A 19,590-nucleotide genomic window follows, 5' to 3' on the forward strand; every position below is an offset into this window, starting at 1 on the left:
CATCAGATCTATCTTCTCCTGTTCTGGCCTTATTCACCCTATGCCCAAACCAGAAGATGCTGTAGGGACATCTTCAAGTGCCACCTAGTTTCCTTTGCAACCCACCACCAACGAGACAGGGCCGGGTCTTTGTGGCCAAGGACTCCCCAAGCTCGTTGCTTGGACCACAAGCTGGAGAGTGGATGAGCAGAGCTGCAAGGTGGCTTGCTTGTTCCCAGATGGGTGGCTGAAATGTCTGACAAATAGGGCCGGTAATGAAAACCTGTGTCAAACTGCTGCCCTCCAACAGCCTCGCTGTGCTGGAGCTGGGGAGAAGGAGAGCTGGAGTCTGACCTTTGAGACCAGCCTGAGACCGCTGTTGGTACAAGGGTGGTGGCTTCGGCACCTACGCAACCTGTGCCCGGTCTCTTCCTGCGGGTGAGAAGGGGAGGGTTGGGAGAAGAGGAACTCTGTCTCCAGCTGCCTTGCAAAATAAATACAAGCTGCACCTTGCTGGTTATTCACAGCATCCCTATCCCGTTAGGTACCAAGAGGGACAAAACAAAGGTCTGGATCCAGCCCTAGAGGAATTTTGTTTCTCAAATTAAGGATGCAGCAGGCGGCGGAGACGGGGAGCAGGGGGCTGCAGGAGATGTGGAGATGCTCAGATTTGGCTGTCCTGGTCTGGCCATCAGCAGAGGTGAGCTGCCCATACAGACGGACACAGTTTGGCTATCTTAGTGCCTGCTGGTGAAGCTATTGCCATGGGTGAGAGCTGGACAAACAGCCTTGTCTCCCACCATGGCACAGCATATGTGCAGCCCTCCATGCCTCAGTTTCCCCTGATGCCTGCTGAGTGCCCAGGCACTCACAGCGACAAGCTTTCCCTGTGCCGTGGATAACACCGCTGTTGTGCTGGGGACCACGGCAGAACGGTGCCTGCTCTGCTGCCTCGCACGGCTGAGGGTGGGGATGGGACGGGGTCGGGGATGCCCCCAGGGATGGGGCCCATCGGCTGCCTGCTGGGCCTGGCCATGCTCCCTGCCAAGCTCAGGGGGTTTTGCCAGGGACCAGGGAGGACTCTGGGTTTTTCTGGGTCTCCCACTGCCACCTAGTGATCCATTTCCCACCCTGGACCTGCAGCTCACCCAGCAGCTCCACCTTGGCCTGGGAGCCAGCCTATGGCCGGTGCTGGGGTGAGGGCCTGCAGTAGGTCCCTGCACCCCCAAAACAAGCCTGGCCCCAGGGCCAGCGCCCACCTGCACCCCTTGGGCAGCTCACTCATGTACTGAGCGGTCAGTTCTTAGCCTCTGCAGAAAAGGGCTTGAGACGGACTCGTGCTCCCTCTCGGGACTTTTTTTGGATCCATTTTCTTTTTGCCAGCATTTGGGGGGGACGGGGTGGTGATTTCTGCTTTGCTTTGTTTGACCCCAGATCGTTTCAGTTGTTTTCTTACCACGGAAACTCCCAGAGGCAAAGGTGAGGGCTTGGTGACCCTTGGCATGGGAGGGGTGGAAACAGGCTCCTCAGGCTCAAGGGGGGGGCAAAACCACTGAAACAGCCCTTGCGGCTTGAAAAAACACTGGCAGGGCTGCACCCTTGGGCACAGCATTGCCTCTGGGCTGCTGGGACTGATTCTGTACTCCCCTGGCCCCCCAAATACAAAGGAAGCCAAAGCCACACTTGGGGAGCATCTCCACAAGGCTTTATTCTCATTTTAGAGAGGAGAAGAAGGCTGACCACACGTTGTTTTCACCTTGGTGAGTGCTTTCTCCAGGTTAGCTGGTGACACGTCTCTGAGCTGGCTCCTGAGCACCCTCAGCTCAAGGAAGTTCAGTGCCGGGGCAGAAAAACCCGCTGGCCTTCCTCTCCGTACCAGCAGGCACAGCGCCAGCCCCAGAACGGATTAGGGGGAATAATTTGGAGGGTGGTGCGTGGGGATGCAGTATGGCTGCAGGGAGGAGCTCTCCTGCCCCGGCACACCCAGGCTGGAGGCAGGGGAGGGATGTCGTGCTTGGGCAGTGTCCAGGCTTTAGACATCTGTGCAAACCACACTGGCGTTATTCACGGCCGTGCCTGAGCAGGGAACTGGCAATGCTGCAAATACACAGGCAGGTGACAGAAGTCCCGCCAGGCAGTGTGCAAGGGCGGGCTGGAGGTGAGGAGATGAGCAGGACACGGAGGATGCCCGTGGAGGTGAAGGCTGAGGCACAGCCGTGCTGTAAAATTCCCTTGGCAGTGCTGTTCCCCATGCAAGGATGGGACCTGGACCTGCTGGGTTCGGTGTGTGTGCGAGGGGGCCCAGCGTGCCCCCCTGGACGACAGCAGGGAGGGAGGTTAATGTGGGAGAGGTCCAAGATTGCCAGGGTGGGTCTGTTTGTTGTCCCCCTCTTACACTTCTGGGTGGAGGGTGGTCCTTGGGAAAGCGCTTGCCCCCCACCGTGGTACCCTACAGGGTCAGTGAATCTTCTTCAAATGCAGGTGGATCCCATTGCTGGACCTGAGGACAAGCTGCGGTATCAGTGTGGGAGGCTTGGACGGGTCGGGGCAGAGCTTGAAGCGGAGCAGGGTCAGGGCCAGAGCCACCTTCATCTCATTCATGGCAAACTGCTGCCCGATGCAGTTCCTGAGGAGAGGATGACAAATGCCCCTACTGCAGCTTTCATCCCTGACCGCCCCAGAGCTGGGTTCAGCCCATGCATGAGCTTCTTGAAACAACACCTTTGGGGTGCTGGGGGACCTCCAGCTGCTGCAAGGATGATGCCACAGCTTATCTAGGAATCCTCTCATGCCACACCAAAATGCACCCAGCTCTGCGGTGGGGTATTGCCATTGTTTGTTAATAAGCATTGGAAAAAAATATGAAATTGAGAGAACTGGGGATTTCTTCACTAGAGAGTGCTGTATGGATCCAGCTCAAAATCCAGACACTTCAGAAACTCCACAGCGATCACAGAGCTTGGGGTGTGGGAAGCGCTCTGGAGCTGATGGAGCATGGTGGAGATCCTGTTATGGAAAGCCTGCTGGAGTTGGCCAAGCCAACTTGGCTCATGGGCACTGAGGGAGGATTAGCTTCAGGAGTTTGGCTCTGAGCTAGGTCTCCCATGCAAGGCAGCCTACGGGGAAGGAGAGGGATGAAGGCGCTCTCACCTGGATCCAGCGGAGAAAGGCAGGAAAGCATGGGAGTGCCTCTGTGCTGAGTTCTCTGGAGAAAACCTCAGGGGATCATACACCTGTGGGAGCAACAAAGGCTGTTTGGTCAGTGTTGGTTCTGACATGAGCAGCACCAGCTTCTCCCCTAGTCCCCAAGGTAGGGCTGGATGTGGCCTCTGCTGCTGATATTCATCCCTCTGCAAAGCCAGCCAGGTGGATGAGAAGAGGGCACTGATGGCCATGTGGATCTTCCCCTTGATCCAGATCACCCACTACAGCGCCCAAGATGCCTGCAGGCATTTTCTCATCCATGGCAGCAATGATCAAGTCAGACTCCCTCCTGTCCAGAGGTGCCTAATCCTGCCTCTCCAGAGAGCCACTGAAGAGAGGCAGCTGTGGATCCTTCTTCAGATTTTCTGGCTATTTCTTTCCTTGAAGCCTGTAAGACATCAGCTTCAAATCACACAATGCTTGGAGGGCTTGGGACTTATACCACTCTGGGACCTAAGTCTATCCAGCTGAAAGTAGTCTGAGTATCTCTGTGTCACCATGCAAGAAGTTAGACTATTCAACATCCTTTCCCAGCACTTTGTCATGTTCAAAGCCTTTGGCGTGTCTCGTAACTTCATTGAACTTTGCATTTAGATATGGACTGTTGGAATAAGAGGGGGAAAAAAAAAACATTGCAGGGAGGTGCAGGCTGCCTTGTTCAAGGGGAGTGGATGCCTGGGCTCAGAGATCATCTTCCCTTTCTCGTTATAAAGGCAAAATACCTCGGGGTCTTCCCACACATCCCGATTCCTGTGAATAGCAAATATGTTCAGTCCAACCTGGCAGCCTGGAAACAAAAAGTGAGAAAAAGCTGGTGACATCTCAGAGTGAAGACTCAGGAGAGGTGTTTGTGGGATGCTCTCCCTCCCTGAGCTCTGCAGGGTCTGTTGCAGGAGATCTGGCAGGGATGATGCCCAGCCTGTCCAGCCAGGTCACCTCCTGAAACCCTCCCATGGAAGAAACAATGGCCTCAGAGCTGGGCCCCATTTTGGTACTTGGATGAACTTTTAGTCTTGGCCAGGATCAACCCTGTGCAAGTCCCCTTCGAGCTCTGTGAATACCCCAGTGCCCTGGAGCATGTCCTTGGACTTTCTCCAGTCACCCTTCCAGGAGAGCTGTGATAGTGAGCTGTGGTGGCCCTGAACAACCCTTTGGAAAGAGAAGAGAGGCTGGAAGCCCCACCAGCCCCTCCGCAGAGCAGCTCTAGCGAGGATGCCCAACTTGTCACGGACAGCAGTGTGAAGGATGAACAAACTCAACAGACCTGCTGGCAAGCTGCGTCCATCAGAAAATGTGACAGACTTAGAGAGGTATCGGGACACAGAAGGAACTGGTGGGAACAGGCGCAAGCTCTCTTTGATGCACATTGTCGTGTAAGTCATCTTCCCAAGGTCCTCCCTGAAAGCAAACCGGGGGGTCAGGCTGTGGCAGCGGCAGCAATGAGGACACCTGCAACGGGGACTGGGTGGGCTGGACCACTGTGTCTCCCATCTCCTCTTGGGGTTTCTCTTTCTCCTAGTCCTCCCTTTGCTGCCAGCATTGCTAAGTGAAAAGCAGAATGCCCCAGTGCATATGCAGAATAAGGTGGATGAAGTTTCCTTCTCAGGATGAGTGAAAAGAGTTCAAAGTAAAGGAATACAAGTCCTAGCTCACCACTCAATGGTATCTCGGTCTCCCAAGATCCCCTGGATCTCCTCCCTGCACCGTTGCTGGTACTCTGGATATAACGACAGGCAGTACAAGAGCCAGGAAATCCCGCTGGCTGTGGTATCATGACCCTCAAACATGAATGTGTCCACCTCGGCACGCAGGTCCTCATCGGATAGCCCAACTCCATTTGCATCCTAACAAAGAGGAGAGTATATCATTCTCAAGTGCACATTAATTGGACCTGCTCCTTTGGGTATAAAAATAACCCCAGATGCTGGTGAAGAAGGGCCCGATTTGGTGTCTCTTGTATCTCCCTGTACATCAGGAAGTAAGCCAGTAGAAAATATAACCAATACATGTGAGAACAGTCAGACCCACTGATTGCTGACTCTGCAGTCAACAGAGCTAGAGTTAGGCTTCGGAGGGATACCAGATCCCAGCCCTTCATAAGGACACCCTATTTGATCCCCTACCAAGGGTCCCTGTTACGTTTTTCAGTTGTTTGGTTTGGACAACTTTTGTTTCAGATTGAGACACAAAAGAAAGCAGTGGCTCCAGAAAGACAGAGTGAGCACAGAGTGCATCTCCTTCCTGAAGACCACGTGGCAGCTTCTGTTCAGAGTATCTGAAGGTGTCTGTGAAGGTAAAATTACAGAAGGTAAGAAACAAAACCTCTTAAGAGGACTACAGCCAAGGTGGCCTCCTTGTAACCTTTCCAAAGATCTCATTCTTCTCTGGTTTCTGTCAGCTCGCTTATTTTAAATTATTAGTGAGCTCAATGAAAGTGATCAAGGAAGATGAAAGTCTGTCCGAGCTATTTATGTTCAATCACTGCATCCTCACACATTTGTATTTCCTTCTCTTTCAATCCACCTTTCCCTGAGCTAGGAAATCTGGAGTGCAGAAGCTGTTGCCAGCAACTCCAGCGAGGGGTTCTGATGCATTCTCGGTGCCACGCAGATACGTTCTTTGGCATTTGATACGATTATTTCAAACATTCACCTTGGTACAAAGAAGAATGTCCAGAAAATCCAGGTGTCTCTTCTTCTGGATCTTGTCCAGTTCCTCCTCACTGGAGAGCAACATCTTTCTTTCTTTTATTACCTTATCTGCATAGAAGAATGATCAGTTAGATGCGTCCTGCCCCTCCAGAGACCTCATGTACTTGTCTGCTCGGTCAGCAGCTTGGACTCTGTTTAATGTGTAACCCTCTGGCCAGTGCATGCTGCCACCCCGCTCCAAGCTGCTCCAGATACAAGTAGGGGAGAGGTTCAGCTGGGAGACAGGGCTGGGAAGAAAAGGGGAGAAATACCTGTGTGGGCATGGGCCAGCTTACAGGCATCCTGAAAGTCACGGCCTTTGCGAGTCAAGTCATAGAAGACATCCTTGTAAGAAAAAGTCTGGACTCTATTGCTCACGAGGTAGCTCAGGTCATAAACAGCTCTGATATAATAGTCTGAGTTGCTGTAAGGCAACCAAGGTTAAAGCTGGTGTCAGCGACATGAGAGGGGAAACAGGAGCACTTGCTTTCCCAGAATTTGAAAGTTCAGGCACTGACCTCTGAGTCTGACAGCTGGTATTACAACTGAAGGCGCATTTCATGATGCTGTCTAGCGTCATCAAGCTGACGTCTTGAAAGAGCTCCACTGACTTCCTTTCTGTGTTCTTCTTTTCCCATTTATCCTAGTGGTAGAGACAGGGGTAAGGAGGGACAGACTACCATCTACTATCAGGTCATATTTTCCTGTCCCTCTTCCCAGATCCACACTGCTAATGACTTTCTTTTCTGCAAGCAGAGGCCCTAGTTCACTATATATTCTGTGAATCTAACAAAACTCTTCTGTGTATTTCTTTTTCCAGGTTTACCATTACTAGGCTAAGAAAGGATATTCTAGCAGTGGTTGATTTTATTGGAAAGAAGAAATGGAAGAGAGAATAAGTGGAATGGACCGACGAAGGTGAGGGGAGCAATTTCAGAACTTCAAAAGTACCCAAAAAGTTCAGGGAAACTCTAGGAACCATCTAAGTCCAGTTTCTTTCCCTCAGTCATTCCCAGACCTTATTATTTTTGCTGAAAGTTAAAGGTAGCAGGAGTGGTGATTCCTACCAGCATCACTTTGACTGAGTCTGACATCAGGGCCACATAAGATTTCAGCACGTCGTAATGAAAGGCTGGGGTGAGCAGCTTCCGATGCTGGAACCATTTGGTTCCATCCAACGTCAACAGCCCCTGCCCTGGAGACACAATCAGCAAAGGTGCAATCAGCTCCTCCAGACTCTGGTCATGGCTCTGACAGCCTCACTACAGTTTTTGGCCAAGCGCATGCTAATGCGCATGGTCTGGGGGGAGGAACAGTTGGTGGTAGAGTGTTTTCTCCAGCCTCTCTGAGGCTGTTCACAGCGGTGTTCTTTGGATGGAGGAGAAGCATGCCCTCACGTCCTTCACTGCAACCGGCTGTGCGTGCATAATCTACCCTGAAACCAAAGCCTTGATGGCAGAGGCACAGGACTTGCTCTCTCAGATGGGTTTTTCTGCCCTAAATTAAATACTTGTGTGGCTTTTGCAGCACACACTATTGCGGGTGTTAGCAGGACCCTGGAGGGCTACCTCAAAGCTGTGTGCAAGCCATGAACTTCCCTGTCCTTGGTGTGTCTCACCCCAGTTATCCATGGTAGCATTCAGTCCCTGACCAAACCCCTTTGTGAAGGCCAGGGTTTGTGATCCAAGGCAAAGCCACCTGATGTGCTCCATGACCAGGTGGGCACCACTGGTACTAACGCTCACACCTAAACAAACACTCCCATTTGCAAGCTCTGGTTTTAGAATGGAAGAAAGCAAAATAAAGGAAGGCAAGAGAGAAGCTGATGAAATGTGCAACACAGCAGAAAGGGATAATGGAAGAGAATGACTTACCAATCCAGGGAACTAAGAATTTGTAGGGTACATTGGGCTTGCGATCTGTAAAAGAAAGTATAACAGTACGAATGGCTAATGAATTCAACATAACAAAAAAGAAAATTCAGAATAAATTGACATTAGAGTTTGTCCTCTAAATCACAAGGTAGAATTAGTCTCGTTTCAATACGTAAAATACACTAACACTAGAGGTAGAGTTTAAAAGTGGTCTTCTACAAATATAACCTCAGTGGACTTGAGAAAACCAGAGAAAGGTATAATGAAAAATGTGTGTAGAAAAGAAATGGCCATGGCAAATCTCAAAGTTGAGAACAAAGGATGGGAGTTACTGGAGATGCCCATGTATGTACCACTCGTAGGCACCATGCTCCACAGAAAGGAGCAGAGGAGAAGATTTAAGATGTCTTTTGAGAGCCATTGACATGCCAGCTCACCCATATTATTGGATTTACTGGGAAGCACAGATATTGTGGTGGTAGATGTCATAGAAGACAGTAAAACCAACGATAATGGAGACAGTGGACTGGGAGGAACAGGCACTTCGTCACTGTTTTGCATGAATGTCGTGGTTTAACCTGGCAGGCAGCCAAATACCACGCTGCCGCTCCTCACCTCCCCCCCCTCCCCAGTGGACAGGGAGAGAATTGGAAGGGTAAGAGTGAGAAAAACTCATGGGTGGAGATAAAGACAGTTTAATAGAACAGAAAAGGGAAAATAATAATAATAATGGTAATAATGATGATAATGATAGAATATACAAAATAAGTGAGGCACAATGCAATTGCTCACCACCCACACTGACCAGTAACCAAGTAGTGATCACTACTTCCTGGAACACGCCTACCATTTATATACTGAACATGATGTCATATGGTATGGAATACCCCATTGGCCAGCTGGGCCAGCTGTCTCGGCTATGTTCCCTCCCATTCTGTTCACCTGGCAGAGCATGGGAGTTGTCCTCGAGTAGCAGGGTACTTAGCAACAACCGAAAACATCAGTGTGTTATCAACGTTCTTCTCATGCTAAATCCAAAACACAGCATTAGGAAGAAATTTAACGCTATTGCAGCTGAAACCAGGACAATGAGAATACAAACTGTTCCATGAAATCTGGCGTGGGCTGGGAGTTTGTGAAGGGGAGTAAAGGAGGAATTGCAATAGCTGTGAAAGAAGCCGGCAGAGGGGATGACTCCAGGCAAGTTTCCCATGATTTTCTCGGTAGGGAAGTGTCAAAGACATGACTTCCCAAAACCAGATGTAAAGACTTACCCGTTTGGCCAAGTATGCTTTTGGCATATTCAGGATGGTGGATTACTAGAGAAGGCAGGACTGGTCCAAACCACCTGGGAAAGGCATAGGGGTATTCTTCTCCCCATGACACTGTCTGATTTAGTATTTTATCTGTGGTTATCTGCAATGACAGTTAAGCAGGGACTGAATTCAGGCAGAAAAAGAGGGATGTGCCGGGGAGAGCAGAGGCTAAACTTGCCTGCTCATGGAAAGCACATGCAAGACATCCTCTCCTGGGAAATGGGGAGAGAGTGGGTGGCCTTGCCACAGGGGGGCTTTCCATGCTGCGGGTGGAGGAGATGCTGGGCATGGCAAAGGGACCGTGCACAGGTGGCAAAGCTGCCTGGACCACCACGTCCCTGCAGCACAAGGCAGCTCCATGGAGAGTCCCTACCTAGGGCCCAGCTGCAGTCGAGCTGTGTTAGGACAGCCCGGGATCAGAGCAGTGCACTCGGAAGCTACAGCGGGCACGGGCAATGCCAGATGCCCGGTAAACAGGCCAGGAGGACCAAGGCTGTTACACCCTTGTTCTCTAAATTCCATAGTGCAAGGTGGGCATGCAATGTGAAAGCAAAAATATCTTCACTATAGAAGGATGAAAATGGCTGCAATAAAATGCCCTGCTTTTGTGGCCATGTCTTCTTAAGTGGCTGTAGGGGGAGTGACTCTTATTGGTAGAAGGTTTAATGCGGAAGAGAGACATTTTGTGGTTGCTCATATTTAAATAACTTAATGAAAGTCCCAGAAATCACCTAACTCCATGTTTAAACCCATGACCGAAAGCAACGTGGCTCTGTTTTTTACCAAAATGATGACCATCTCATATCCAAGCACCCTTTCTGCCTGCCCTGCAAAAGTCTTGGCACTCCCTGTGCAGAGGTCCTCCCCTGTAGGAAGGGACACGAGCAGGGGACATGCACACCCCACGCGGCGTGCCCTCTCATCCTGACTGATACCTTCCACAGTTGTTGGGACAAACCCACCGTGGCTGCATCCAGCTCCCTCCTTACCAGATGATTGTGGCCATAGAGCCAGTGTTTCGGGGGACCAGGGAATGCCTCCAGAGCTTTGATGAGTTTCTTCCTCTCCCGGTAGAACTGGGCCACCTTCAGCAGCACGAAGATGACACCAAGCACCACAGACAGCTGCAGAATGACAGCAGAAGGTCTGGCTATGTTGTCCAGCAGAGATGCCATGCTGGCCCTGCGTCTGAGATGCCTGATACTGCCTTCTCCTGCCTGCTCCTCTTTTGCTCCTCCCGCACCTGCACCTGACAGGGAGCTAGGTGCAGGTAAAAATCCTCTCCCTCCTGCTCTGCTGGAGCTGAACCTGGCGAAGCGCTGCTGGCAGCAATTTATAGCAGCGGGAACATCATGATAAGCCACGCATCATCTTGGCTGGGAGCCCGACTGCCCGCTACTGCTCCCACTCAGCCTTTGACCTTCCAGCAACCTGTGGATGGAGGCGGCTTGTTAACAAACAACCTGTACGTATTTGCCACATTCTTTGAAGGCCCATACACCCCAGCAGTGAGGGAAAGCACTCGCAGTCATCCATGCCCAGGTGGATGAAGCCATAGGAGGGAGGAGGTAAGAGGTAGCCAGGCTCAGGCTCTAGCTGAGCTCTGTGCTGTCCTCAGCCAAATTCAGGTCTGGAAGCCGTTCATCCGCCTGTATGACGTGAGGAACAAACGGGCCACCTCTGCCAAACACAGGGGCTGGACGGATCCAGCTGCCTCCAGCTGTAAAAACAGTGCTCTGAGTGACTGCCACATCACACAGCACCGCCGGACTATAATCAAGAGACCAGACATAACCTGATCAGCACACAAGGGACTGTGGCCTTGTTCTCCAAGAGGTCCTACCATAGACAAGCCAGGAGACAAAACTGCTGCCAGAAGAATTACCATGGTCAATAGATAAGACAAGGAGAGGGAGACCAGCAGAGCAGTAACATGAGCTGCAGCAAGATTGAGGGCATGTCTAACCTCACAGGGAGATGTGGTGGTAAGGTCACGTTCCCTCTACAATCCTGGTGAGTCCTCCTTCCCCTGTCTACACGGCATCTCACCATCCTCCAAAAAAGGCTCCACATCACCACATTTACCTGTCCAATGCAGAGCTTGGTCGGGTTCCAGGTAGGATCCCTTCTAGCAATCTCTGAGCAGATCCTGCTGGTTACCTGGGCTCACATCCCATAGGCGCAGAAGCCTGGAATGGCTTGGAAGGAATTGCGGAGTTGGTAGAGGACTTGGGCTGTAAGCCTGCCGTGTGTGGGTGACTTCCAAGCACACTGCAAAGAAGAGGATCCCCAGATGGGCTGAAATCATTTCCCATTTGGGTGTTGGGATATTATGAGGATCAAATGAGTCGTCAGCTGTTGAAGCTGGTAGGCTGACATGCTACTACATAGGGGCTGCTGAATTTTGTGGGTGTTTCTCTTCAACTTAATATGTTTCTGAAACGAGGGTCTTCCTCATCAGAAGACTTTCCTTTAGTTTTCAGTCTAAATTGCGCCATGCCCAATTGAAAGCCATGTTTTCTGCTAGTAGAGTCATTTTACTGAACAAACTACTGTTTATTTGGTATTCATTGTCCAGATAATGAATCTTTTATAATGCCAGAGACATGGAGATCACTGGCTGAAGTGAATCTGCACAGCCCCAATGAAAATACTCAAACTTTTTAGACAGAAGAAAGATATGAAAAATCTTACAAGACCCACTGTTTGGGAATTACCTGACTCCACAAAAAGTTAGTGAAGTGAGTAACTTTTCCCTCAGCTGGCTTGTTGCCTATTCATTAATTAATGATCACAAAGGCAAAGCCCTAGGTACAGACGGTACCATTTATATTTCAGTCTCAGGGAGACTTAAAGTGTCTGGCTGCTACAAATCCATGTGAGGGATTGTAGATATATTGCTCATCCATTGTGATATGTTGCTCATCGCAAACAGGCTGAGGGTCACAGCATGTGCCAGTTTGAGTGTGCACAGAAAGGTGACCAGCTGCGAAAGCTGGACTCATCCTGTGCTCTTTGAGAGAAAAATCAACAGACTGCAGAAATGCTTAGGTGTGATGCACGGCACTCCTCAAGAAGAATTGCTAAAGCAACTCTCTTTTCACTTGAAATCTTTGCATGCAACTTCTCTGAGCTCTCAACCCTTCTTGGGAGCTCACAGTATAAAGCCCCATATCTGAGGGCATTTGGGACAGTTGTACTTTGGATCCATGCAGATTCCCTTGCTGAAATGCACAACGTAATTCAGCATGCCTTTTTTTTCTCTTTATGGGCAGGCATACTAGTACACAGAGCAGGAAGACTCAGCCTGACCCTCTTTCCAACACAGGCACTGCAATATTTCCTGTGGGCCCTTGCAAGGGAGAGGATTTGTCCTCCCTGCGACACAGCTAGAGGATGCTGAGTGCTGTACAAAGACTCAGTCTCGCAGCTGAATCATTCACAGAGGGACCTGGTGGGTTCAAGTGGCTCCCCAAATGTCCCTTGGCGGGATGTTTGACTGTGCATCCCACTGCTTCTGACTCCTCTTGGAAGTTCAGCTGTGGATTTTCTGGGTGAACATTGATCCCTCTGCTGACATTAGCTAGTGTGTGGTACATGGTCTCTGTCATGTGCATCATCACCTAGTTCTCAGGTGATGATATTTTGCATGATGTATTGGAAGTGGCAGTTTCTAACAGTGGCCTCCAGCTCCAGCAGTGATGATGTTTCAGGAGCTCCTCACACATTTCTGGGTTTGCATCCTGGGGTTGGCAGCCTAGGGACATTTCCACATAAGATGGGATGAGAATGCTGACATTGAGACACCTGCCATTGCGGGTACCCAGGGCACAAAAGGCACTGGGCATGTCAGCTGGTTAACAGCGAGCTCCTACCGTGCATGTCCAGATGCCTGCTAAAGTTTGGGCTGAGAGGGGGTCTGTTCATTACTTCTTCATGCTGGTAGTAGAAGACTGCTTTAGAAACACACTTTTCTCTTGAAAGACATCAACTCTATGATCTACTCTTAGTCTGTTCCTGGGCTGCAAATACCCTTTTGCTAATCTGTCTATAACACTAAGTTTCTTCAGCATTTCCCTAGGAATAATGATTGCCTAAGTTCCTCAGCTGGGATAAGGTGACCCAGTAAACACTACAGCTGTCTGCACGGCACTGGGCTTTTGTTAGCATGGCAGGAAGATGTATTGCAAAGAGCCAACGACAACAGCTGAAAACCTCTTATATCTCCCCAGACTCAGGTGCTTTGGCTGCACGAGCCCTGTCCTAGCACATTTCTTCAGCTCCCCAGCATGACTGTCCCCTGAACTGGACCCCTGTAACCTTCTTTAAGATGGTGCCTCTGGTTCTTCAGACTGGGAAGAAAAGGAAGGAGGATTTATATCCTCTGGTTGGCATTTGTCATCATGCTTTCTCCCCATCACCATTGCTGACGTGCTGCATCCTTTGGGCCAGAGCCTGGTAAGTCATTAGAGCCACATCCATCAACAATTTTAAAATTTAAAGAACACACTGACTCTCCTTGTATTGCCTTGGAGAACATCCCTGGCAGGCACTGAACAGCATTAGCTTTTCACACACTTGGCCATCTTCATGGTGTCTCTCGTTATGCCAAGCCAGCTGGATCTGTGCGAGAGTTCAGAGGAGAGTTAAAGGTTATTCTTTCGGGGGCAGAAGGCTGCAGTCTGTCAGGTTAGGCATTCCTCAGGGAAGGCTTTGACTGTAGCCAGAGCAAGAGGGACCCTGTTTGCTGTGACGACTTCACATTCCTGAGCAGGAGCACCTGACTCCAGGGACCTCATGGCCATGGAAGGTGTAGGAAACACATCTAGTACCTCTAGCTCTTCCTATGATCCTCCACCTGTCCTGCAGCACCGTGATTAATAGACTTCCCATCAGGAGAGGAGGCAGTGCGGGCTGGTTGGCTGGCTGGCCAGTTGGGTGGTTGGCCAGGTGGCTGGGAAACATGTGGGTTGCAGTTGTTCGAGAGGCTTCCGCTGAGGCTTCTTGCCTAACTGAGGAGATGGAGAAGGGTGAACACGCAGCACAAGGAGCCATTTTGGGGCTGCCTGAGCCAGATCTATGGCTTTGCAGGCTGCCTTGAAAATGTGGGGCTGACCTGAATAGATTCGGCAGGCAAAGGGTGTGAGGACAGTGATGTTACCGTGCGCTTTCTTTTGTTATCAGATGAGGTCACAGAGAGGGTTTGGACAGTCTGAGGTCTGCCGTGATGATGCTTGGGATTAACCTTGAAGTTAGGTTCAAGTGGTGTATGCTACAGGAGACCCCATGCCCTATCTGCAATGCATCATGGGCTTTGCCCCAAAGCTGTCCCTCCTCCAGGCTTTTTTTCCTCTCAACCAGCTCTAAAATGGCCCTTAGGCTCCTTCAGAGACCTCCCTCTAGGAAAGAGTCTGTGAACAACTAGCCTCTCGACTGGCCTTGCCTGTGACTATGGATGGGAGGGAGGAGAAGGGGAGCTCCATGGAGCTGAGGACATTGAAAGGTGGGATTGCTACTGTGGGTCCCTCGTGTGAAGACCTGCTCATAAATCCAGCAATGTCTTGTAGTTGGGTGTCTTCCAAGGCCCACGTGAGGAACACAGGGAGAGCTGGGGTTGAGCCTTTGGTTAGCACCAACGGAGTTGTTTGGGGTGTCCTGTGGCACCTACCCAATTACCAGACCATCTGATCTGGATCCGGCTGGTACCTTTCAGCAATCGCCTACAAAATAACTCAGAAATCCCCCAAGACCCACAGGTGGAGGGGCCAGGCTGGTGAAATTGCTGGTGCGGCGTCAGATGAAACTTTTATAACATAACAACACAGAAATTCTCACTGGTAACAAAGTCCCTGGATAATGGGTTTGACCATGGGTTACTGAGCAGGGTGGATTTTTACCAGTCTGGCTCCTTGATAGTTATTTAACAACCAGTAACAACTGTTGAGCATGGAGCCAAGGGGATATGGGTTGTCTTGAAGGTCAAGTGAGATGTCAAGCGTTGAGCTGATAGGGAGGGGACATAGGGGACAGAGTGGCTAAAACCTCATTTATGGGGATTTGGAACAAGAATCTGAGTTTGGGTGACAGCAAAACTGGGTGCCTAATTCAGCCTCCAGCCTCTGCATTTTCTGTTTCGCTGGTGGAGGGGAGAGAAACACCTTTCTCACGTATTTCAGAGATTTCGTGGCAAGAGGGGCTATGAACATTTGGTCTGACACTCTTTAGCACAGCTTGGGGATGATAACTCAGGGGTTTTTGCAGGGGAAGAAACCATGGAAGTTCAAACAAGAAAGTGAAGTGGCCACAGAGCCGCAAGTGGAAAAAAGTGAAAGGGGACAGCACTGGTCTGGTCATCGTAAGGGATTGGGACAAGGCCAGAAACAGTCTGCTGAGCACCAGGAGAACCTACAGACCTGTTGCTCCCAGGCATCCCGACTGAAGTAAAAAGCCTTCAAAAGAAGATCTCAGCATGAAGAAACATCTACAAGAGTCTCCTGATAGCCAGAGTGGTCTGGAGAGGTTGGCAGGGTGAACAGAGTCTTGGGTTGACCTTCTGGACATCTAAGGCTGGCAAAACTACAGTGGGGTGTTAAAGGACACGCGGAAGGTCATCAAATATTTGCAAAGAGCCTGTGCACGGTTGGCTCGATGCTGTGGCTGTCCACATGATGGCAGTGTATGCCATGACAGGTCATGCCATAAACATAAAAAACGCCAAACGTTACACTGAAGAATTCCCATCCCGTACCACAACCATGGACACCTCAGGCTGTGGAAGTTGCTTTCAGGGTCTTGGGAATTTCTCCACTTAATTTAGACACCTAAACAGAAGGAGGAGAGGATCTTCCTCACTGATTTAGCCCATACTGTTAGCATTCATTGCAGAAGAACTGATTAACTGAACAGGTGAAATTTAGGTGGCAAATCAATACTTCGCCCCAGGGCGTGACCTTGCAGCAGCTGCTTTCCCGGGTGTGCCGGTGTTTATTCGGATAGGAAGAAGAGTCCAGGCCCATCTGTCCCTGTGTGTTCCTGCAGTGCTTAGTGCTGACAGATGAAATGTAGCTGTAATGCCAAAAAAAATAATAACGTTTCAGGCTTCCAAACACATGATATATGAGGAAATCATGGCAAGAGCCCAGCAAGCGTTGCAGCGTAATGTGAGCTGCCTGGATGCCATCTGACCACACGTGTCTCGAGGATGAATTTATATCTGGAAGCATTTAATACAGCTGTCTTACAAATACATTGCAATACTTATTTAATTTACAGGCTGCTTCCAGTGTAAAATCCCAGTGGGGTTTAGATGGAAATTGCTGATACCATCTGATAATGGGTTTGCCCGGAGAGCGGCGTGGGTCCTGTCCAGGGACCGCATCCCCCGGCAGTGTGAGGGAGTTGCTCTCGCCCCTGGTTCTGCTGCTCCCGTCGTGCTTGGCAGAGTGTGAGAAAGTACCTCCACCAGACTGTGATGGACGGGTACTCTTCGTGTGACCGGGATGTGGCTGTACAGCTATTACAACAATCTCCGTGGGGAAAGGAATAACTGCGTGAGTAGATGGCATCTTTGCTCTGCCGTTATTGAAAGACCAAGCTGTAGCAATGAGAAAAATCCAAGATCTTTTTAACCAAAACAAAGACTTATGCTGTTGCACCCCACATAGCCCTTCTCATGAGTTCTTGTAAAATTAGTTATCTGAAGGTCTGAATCAGGCAGTCCAAGGTCAGCTCATCATCTTTGCAATTACCCTTTCTGCAGAAAGTAGGGAAGGATTAAAGAATGAGGTAACCTCTCTGCATCTAGTTCTTGACTGTCTTTATTGCTCTGAGTTATACATCCCATGTGACTACGTCTTTTTATTCCTACCATGTTTCTAATATCTAGGAGGGGAAATGTAACTAGGGGGAGGCGCTCTCAGAAATTACATTCTGGAAAGATCTGGCTCACTCTGGCACTGGGAGACAGTTGCCCCAGAAGCCCTGTTGCAGCCTCAGCCCAGCTCTCTAGTTCAAAAGCAGAGCAGCCATGGAAGATGTGGGATGCAGGATGCGGGATGTGGGATGATGCAGGATGCAGGATGTGAGATATGGGATGCGGGATGCAAGATGCAGGATGTGGGATGATGCAGGATGTGGAATGTGGGATGCAGGATGGAGGATACGGGATATGGGATGCGGGACACAGGCTGGCCGGCCTGACACGCAGTGCTGGCCACGTGGCTCGGGGAGACTGGGAGCTGGGCTGCCGTGCATGGCGTTATTTAGAAGAGCATGACTCCAGCAGCCGGAGGGTGTTAGCACCAAGGAGAGCTTTGCGCACAGATCTGACGTTGGGTTTGGGTATGTGACTGCAGGGGGAACCGAGCTCCGCTCCCTTCCTGTGCCAAGAAGCCACGAGCACGACACCGAGAGGAGGATGGGAATACCGCAGAGCACCTTTCCTTTTCCTCTTCAGATATGAAAAGGCAGATTTTTAGTGAATCTTAAAAGTCACGAGGGGAACAATGACTGAGCAGGGTGAAGCCAGGAGCAGCCTGGCTTTTCCATCCCAGGGCCAGGAACATTCATGTGTTAGATGATCCAGCTGGGAAAGCAGCAGTGCAGCCTTTCCTCTACCCCTGATTCAGTCCACTCCCAAAAACCAGACCAGAGGTACCCTGCTGTAGCCTTACACCACATTCATGGCCTTCTTTGGGCTTTTGGATTATGCAGCAAAAATGGTGACCTGCTCTTAAAACCTCTGAAAATGCAGATTCCCCACGCAACCTATGTCAGGGCTTAAGAAACCTTAGGGAGTGCTTTATGCCATGTGAACTGTATCTACCTAAATGCAATGTGGCAGCTGCCATTTATTTACATGAGGACTGTTACGCCAAGTTCCCCTAGTCTGATGCCCTTTTACCTACTCCCTTTCAGTGGGTACGCCATGATTTCAGCCTTGTGCTCTTGCTCACCAGATGTTCTTGCTTTAATCTTTCACATTTGCATGCTAAGGTTCATCCACTCCCTTTTACATGGTATTTTTTTCAAATCTTATCTTTCAAAGAAAATTGAATCCAATATAGTGATGCACGTCATTTGCTTCTAGTGACTTCAGCTATTTTGATTAAAAATTTTCTCATTTTACACTTTAGAATATGTAGGCAAGGTACATTTTGGAGTAAATGCAGTTGCCTTTATACTTAAATCTCCAAACAGGGTTGAAGGACACTGTCTCATTTGCTCTAGTGAAAGGCCATGCAAGTGAAAAATTTTTGAGAAATATTTGTATTTATATATCCAAGTATGATGTTTGCTTTGATTACAACAGCAGGATATTATTGATTCGCATCACCTTTGTGAGCCTCTATGTCTACAAAATACCTTTTGGAGAGATTGCCGCCTACCAGTCATTTCCCCTCTTGGTTTTGTGCAATGGCTGTGTCTGCTCTTCTGCTTTGTGCCTGCGCTTACGGACTCGCATCCTATTCACTTGAGAATTTTTTCCATTTATCAAGATAATTTTGAATCCTAACACCGTCCTCCAAAGTGCTTGTGGCTTCTCATAGTTTTATAACATTTTACATTTTAAAAAGCATACTCTGTCTCTCTCTGTTGCAGGATATCTCTGATTTCAACTCAAGAGCTGCATCTCATGTCCGAAGAGGGGACAGGCAGCTGGAGCGTGCGGGCGCCCGGCGCAGCGGCTGCAGCCGCAGTGAGCATCCCCTGCAAAGCGGTGCTGTACCATTGTGCCGACGTTCCTGCTCCTTTGAGGGGAGCTGGCTCAGGCTGAAATAAATTGGATTAACTTGGAAGTGAAAATAAGTTGAACTGGGATTCAGTTTTCCTGGCATAGGTGGAAAGCCAAATTTGCCAAAGGGCAGGAAATAGAGACGAAAAAGCACATGGAAAAGCACATTTACTGAGAAATCTTATTTTCATTTTACTTTCTAGAGTCCTGATCTCATGTACATAAGTGAGAGCAACTGCTAAGACTGTGTGCTGACTGAGCTGCCATTTGACAAGGACTGCCTTTACGCATAAGCTTAAACGTACTTTTAAAATATATCTTTCTCATTGTAAGTTCAGATTTGTTCTTTTGGTGGAATTCATTACAAAGGGAGGGAGTAGCATCACCATTCAGATTATAATGTGGGGTTCAGCAAGTTTCTGATTTTATCTTCAATTAATATTTTTCTTCCTGGGAGACTTTACCTCTGAAAAGTCCTGGTTTTCAAAGGAATGAGAAGTTTGAAAACAGAAATGGCATTTTGAATCTCTTCTGCTTTTGAGTCCAGAAAATAATAATCGAGTTAGACTGAAGTCTGGCCTGATGCTTGTTTATTTCATGTGCTTTTTGGTGTAAGTATGGCGTATAAAATAATCTGCTGTGTTCTGAAATCCCTGCTAACCCACCCAGACAAGCTAAGGGAAGTGGGATAACCCCGATGGTTCAGGCTGGCCCCCCACTTTCCTAAGCTCCGTTCATGCTCTTCCGTGAGAAGTTGCTGTAAACTTTATTTTTTAAATTATTATTTATTTATT

The 19,590-nt window shown here is 49.3% G+C and overlaps 1 protein-coding gene across 1 annotated transcript; it reads right to left on the reverse strand.

The window, feature by feature from the left end:
- Nucleotides 1-2,436: 2,436 nt before the first annotated feature.
- Nucleotides 2,437-10,238, reverse strand: LOC104069611 (cytochrome P450 4B1-like). Its single transcript, XM_009577905.1, has 12 exons — nt 10,053-10,238; nt 9,022-9,163; nt 7,748-7,792; nt 6,941-7,068; nt 6,392-6,516; nt 6,146-6,297; nt 5,836-5,942; nt 4,837-5,027; nt 4,448-4,581; nt 3,906-3,970; nt 3,130-3,212; nt 2,437-2,605 (listed from the first exon to the last, which is right to left on the reverse strand). The coding sequence occupies exons 1-12, from the start codon at nt 10,236-10,238 to the stop codon at nt 2,437-2,439; spliced, it is 1,527 nt and encodes a 508-aa protein (XP_009576200.1).
- Between the last annotated feature and the right edge of the window lie 9,352 nt (nt 10,239-19,590).

Source organism: Fulmarus glacialis, unplaced genomic scaffold (genome assembly GCF_000690835.1).
Source record: "Fulmarus glacialis isolate BGI_N327 unplaced genomic scaffold, ASM69083v1 scaffold16735, whole genome shotgun sequence".
NCBI lineage: Eukaryota > Metazoa > Chordata > Aves > Procellariiformes > Procellariidae > Fulmarus > Fulmarus glacialis.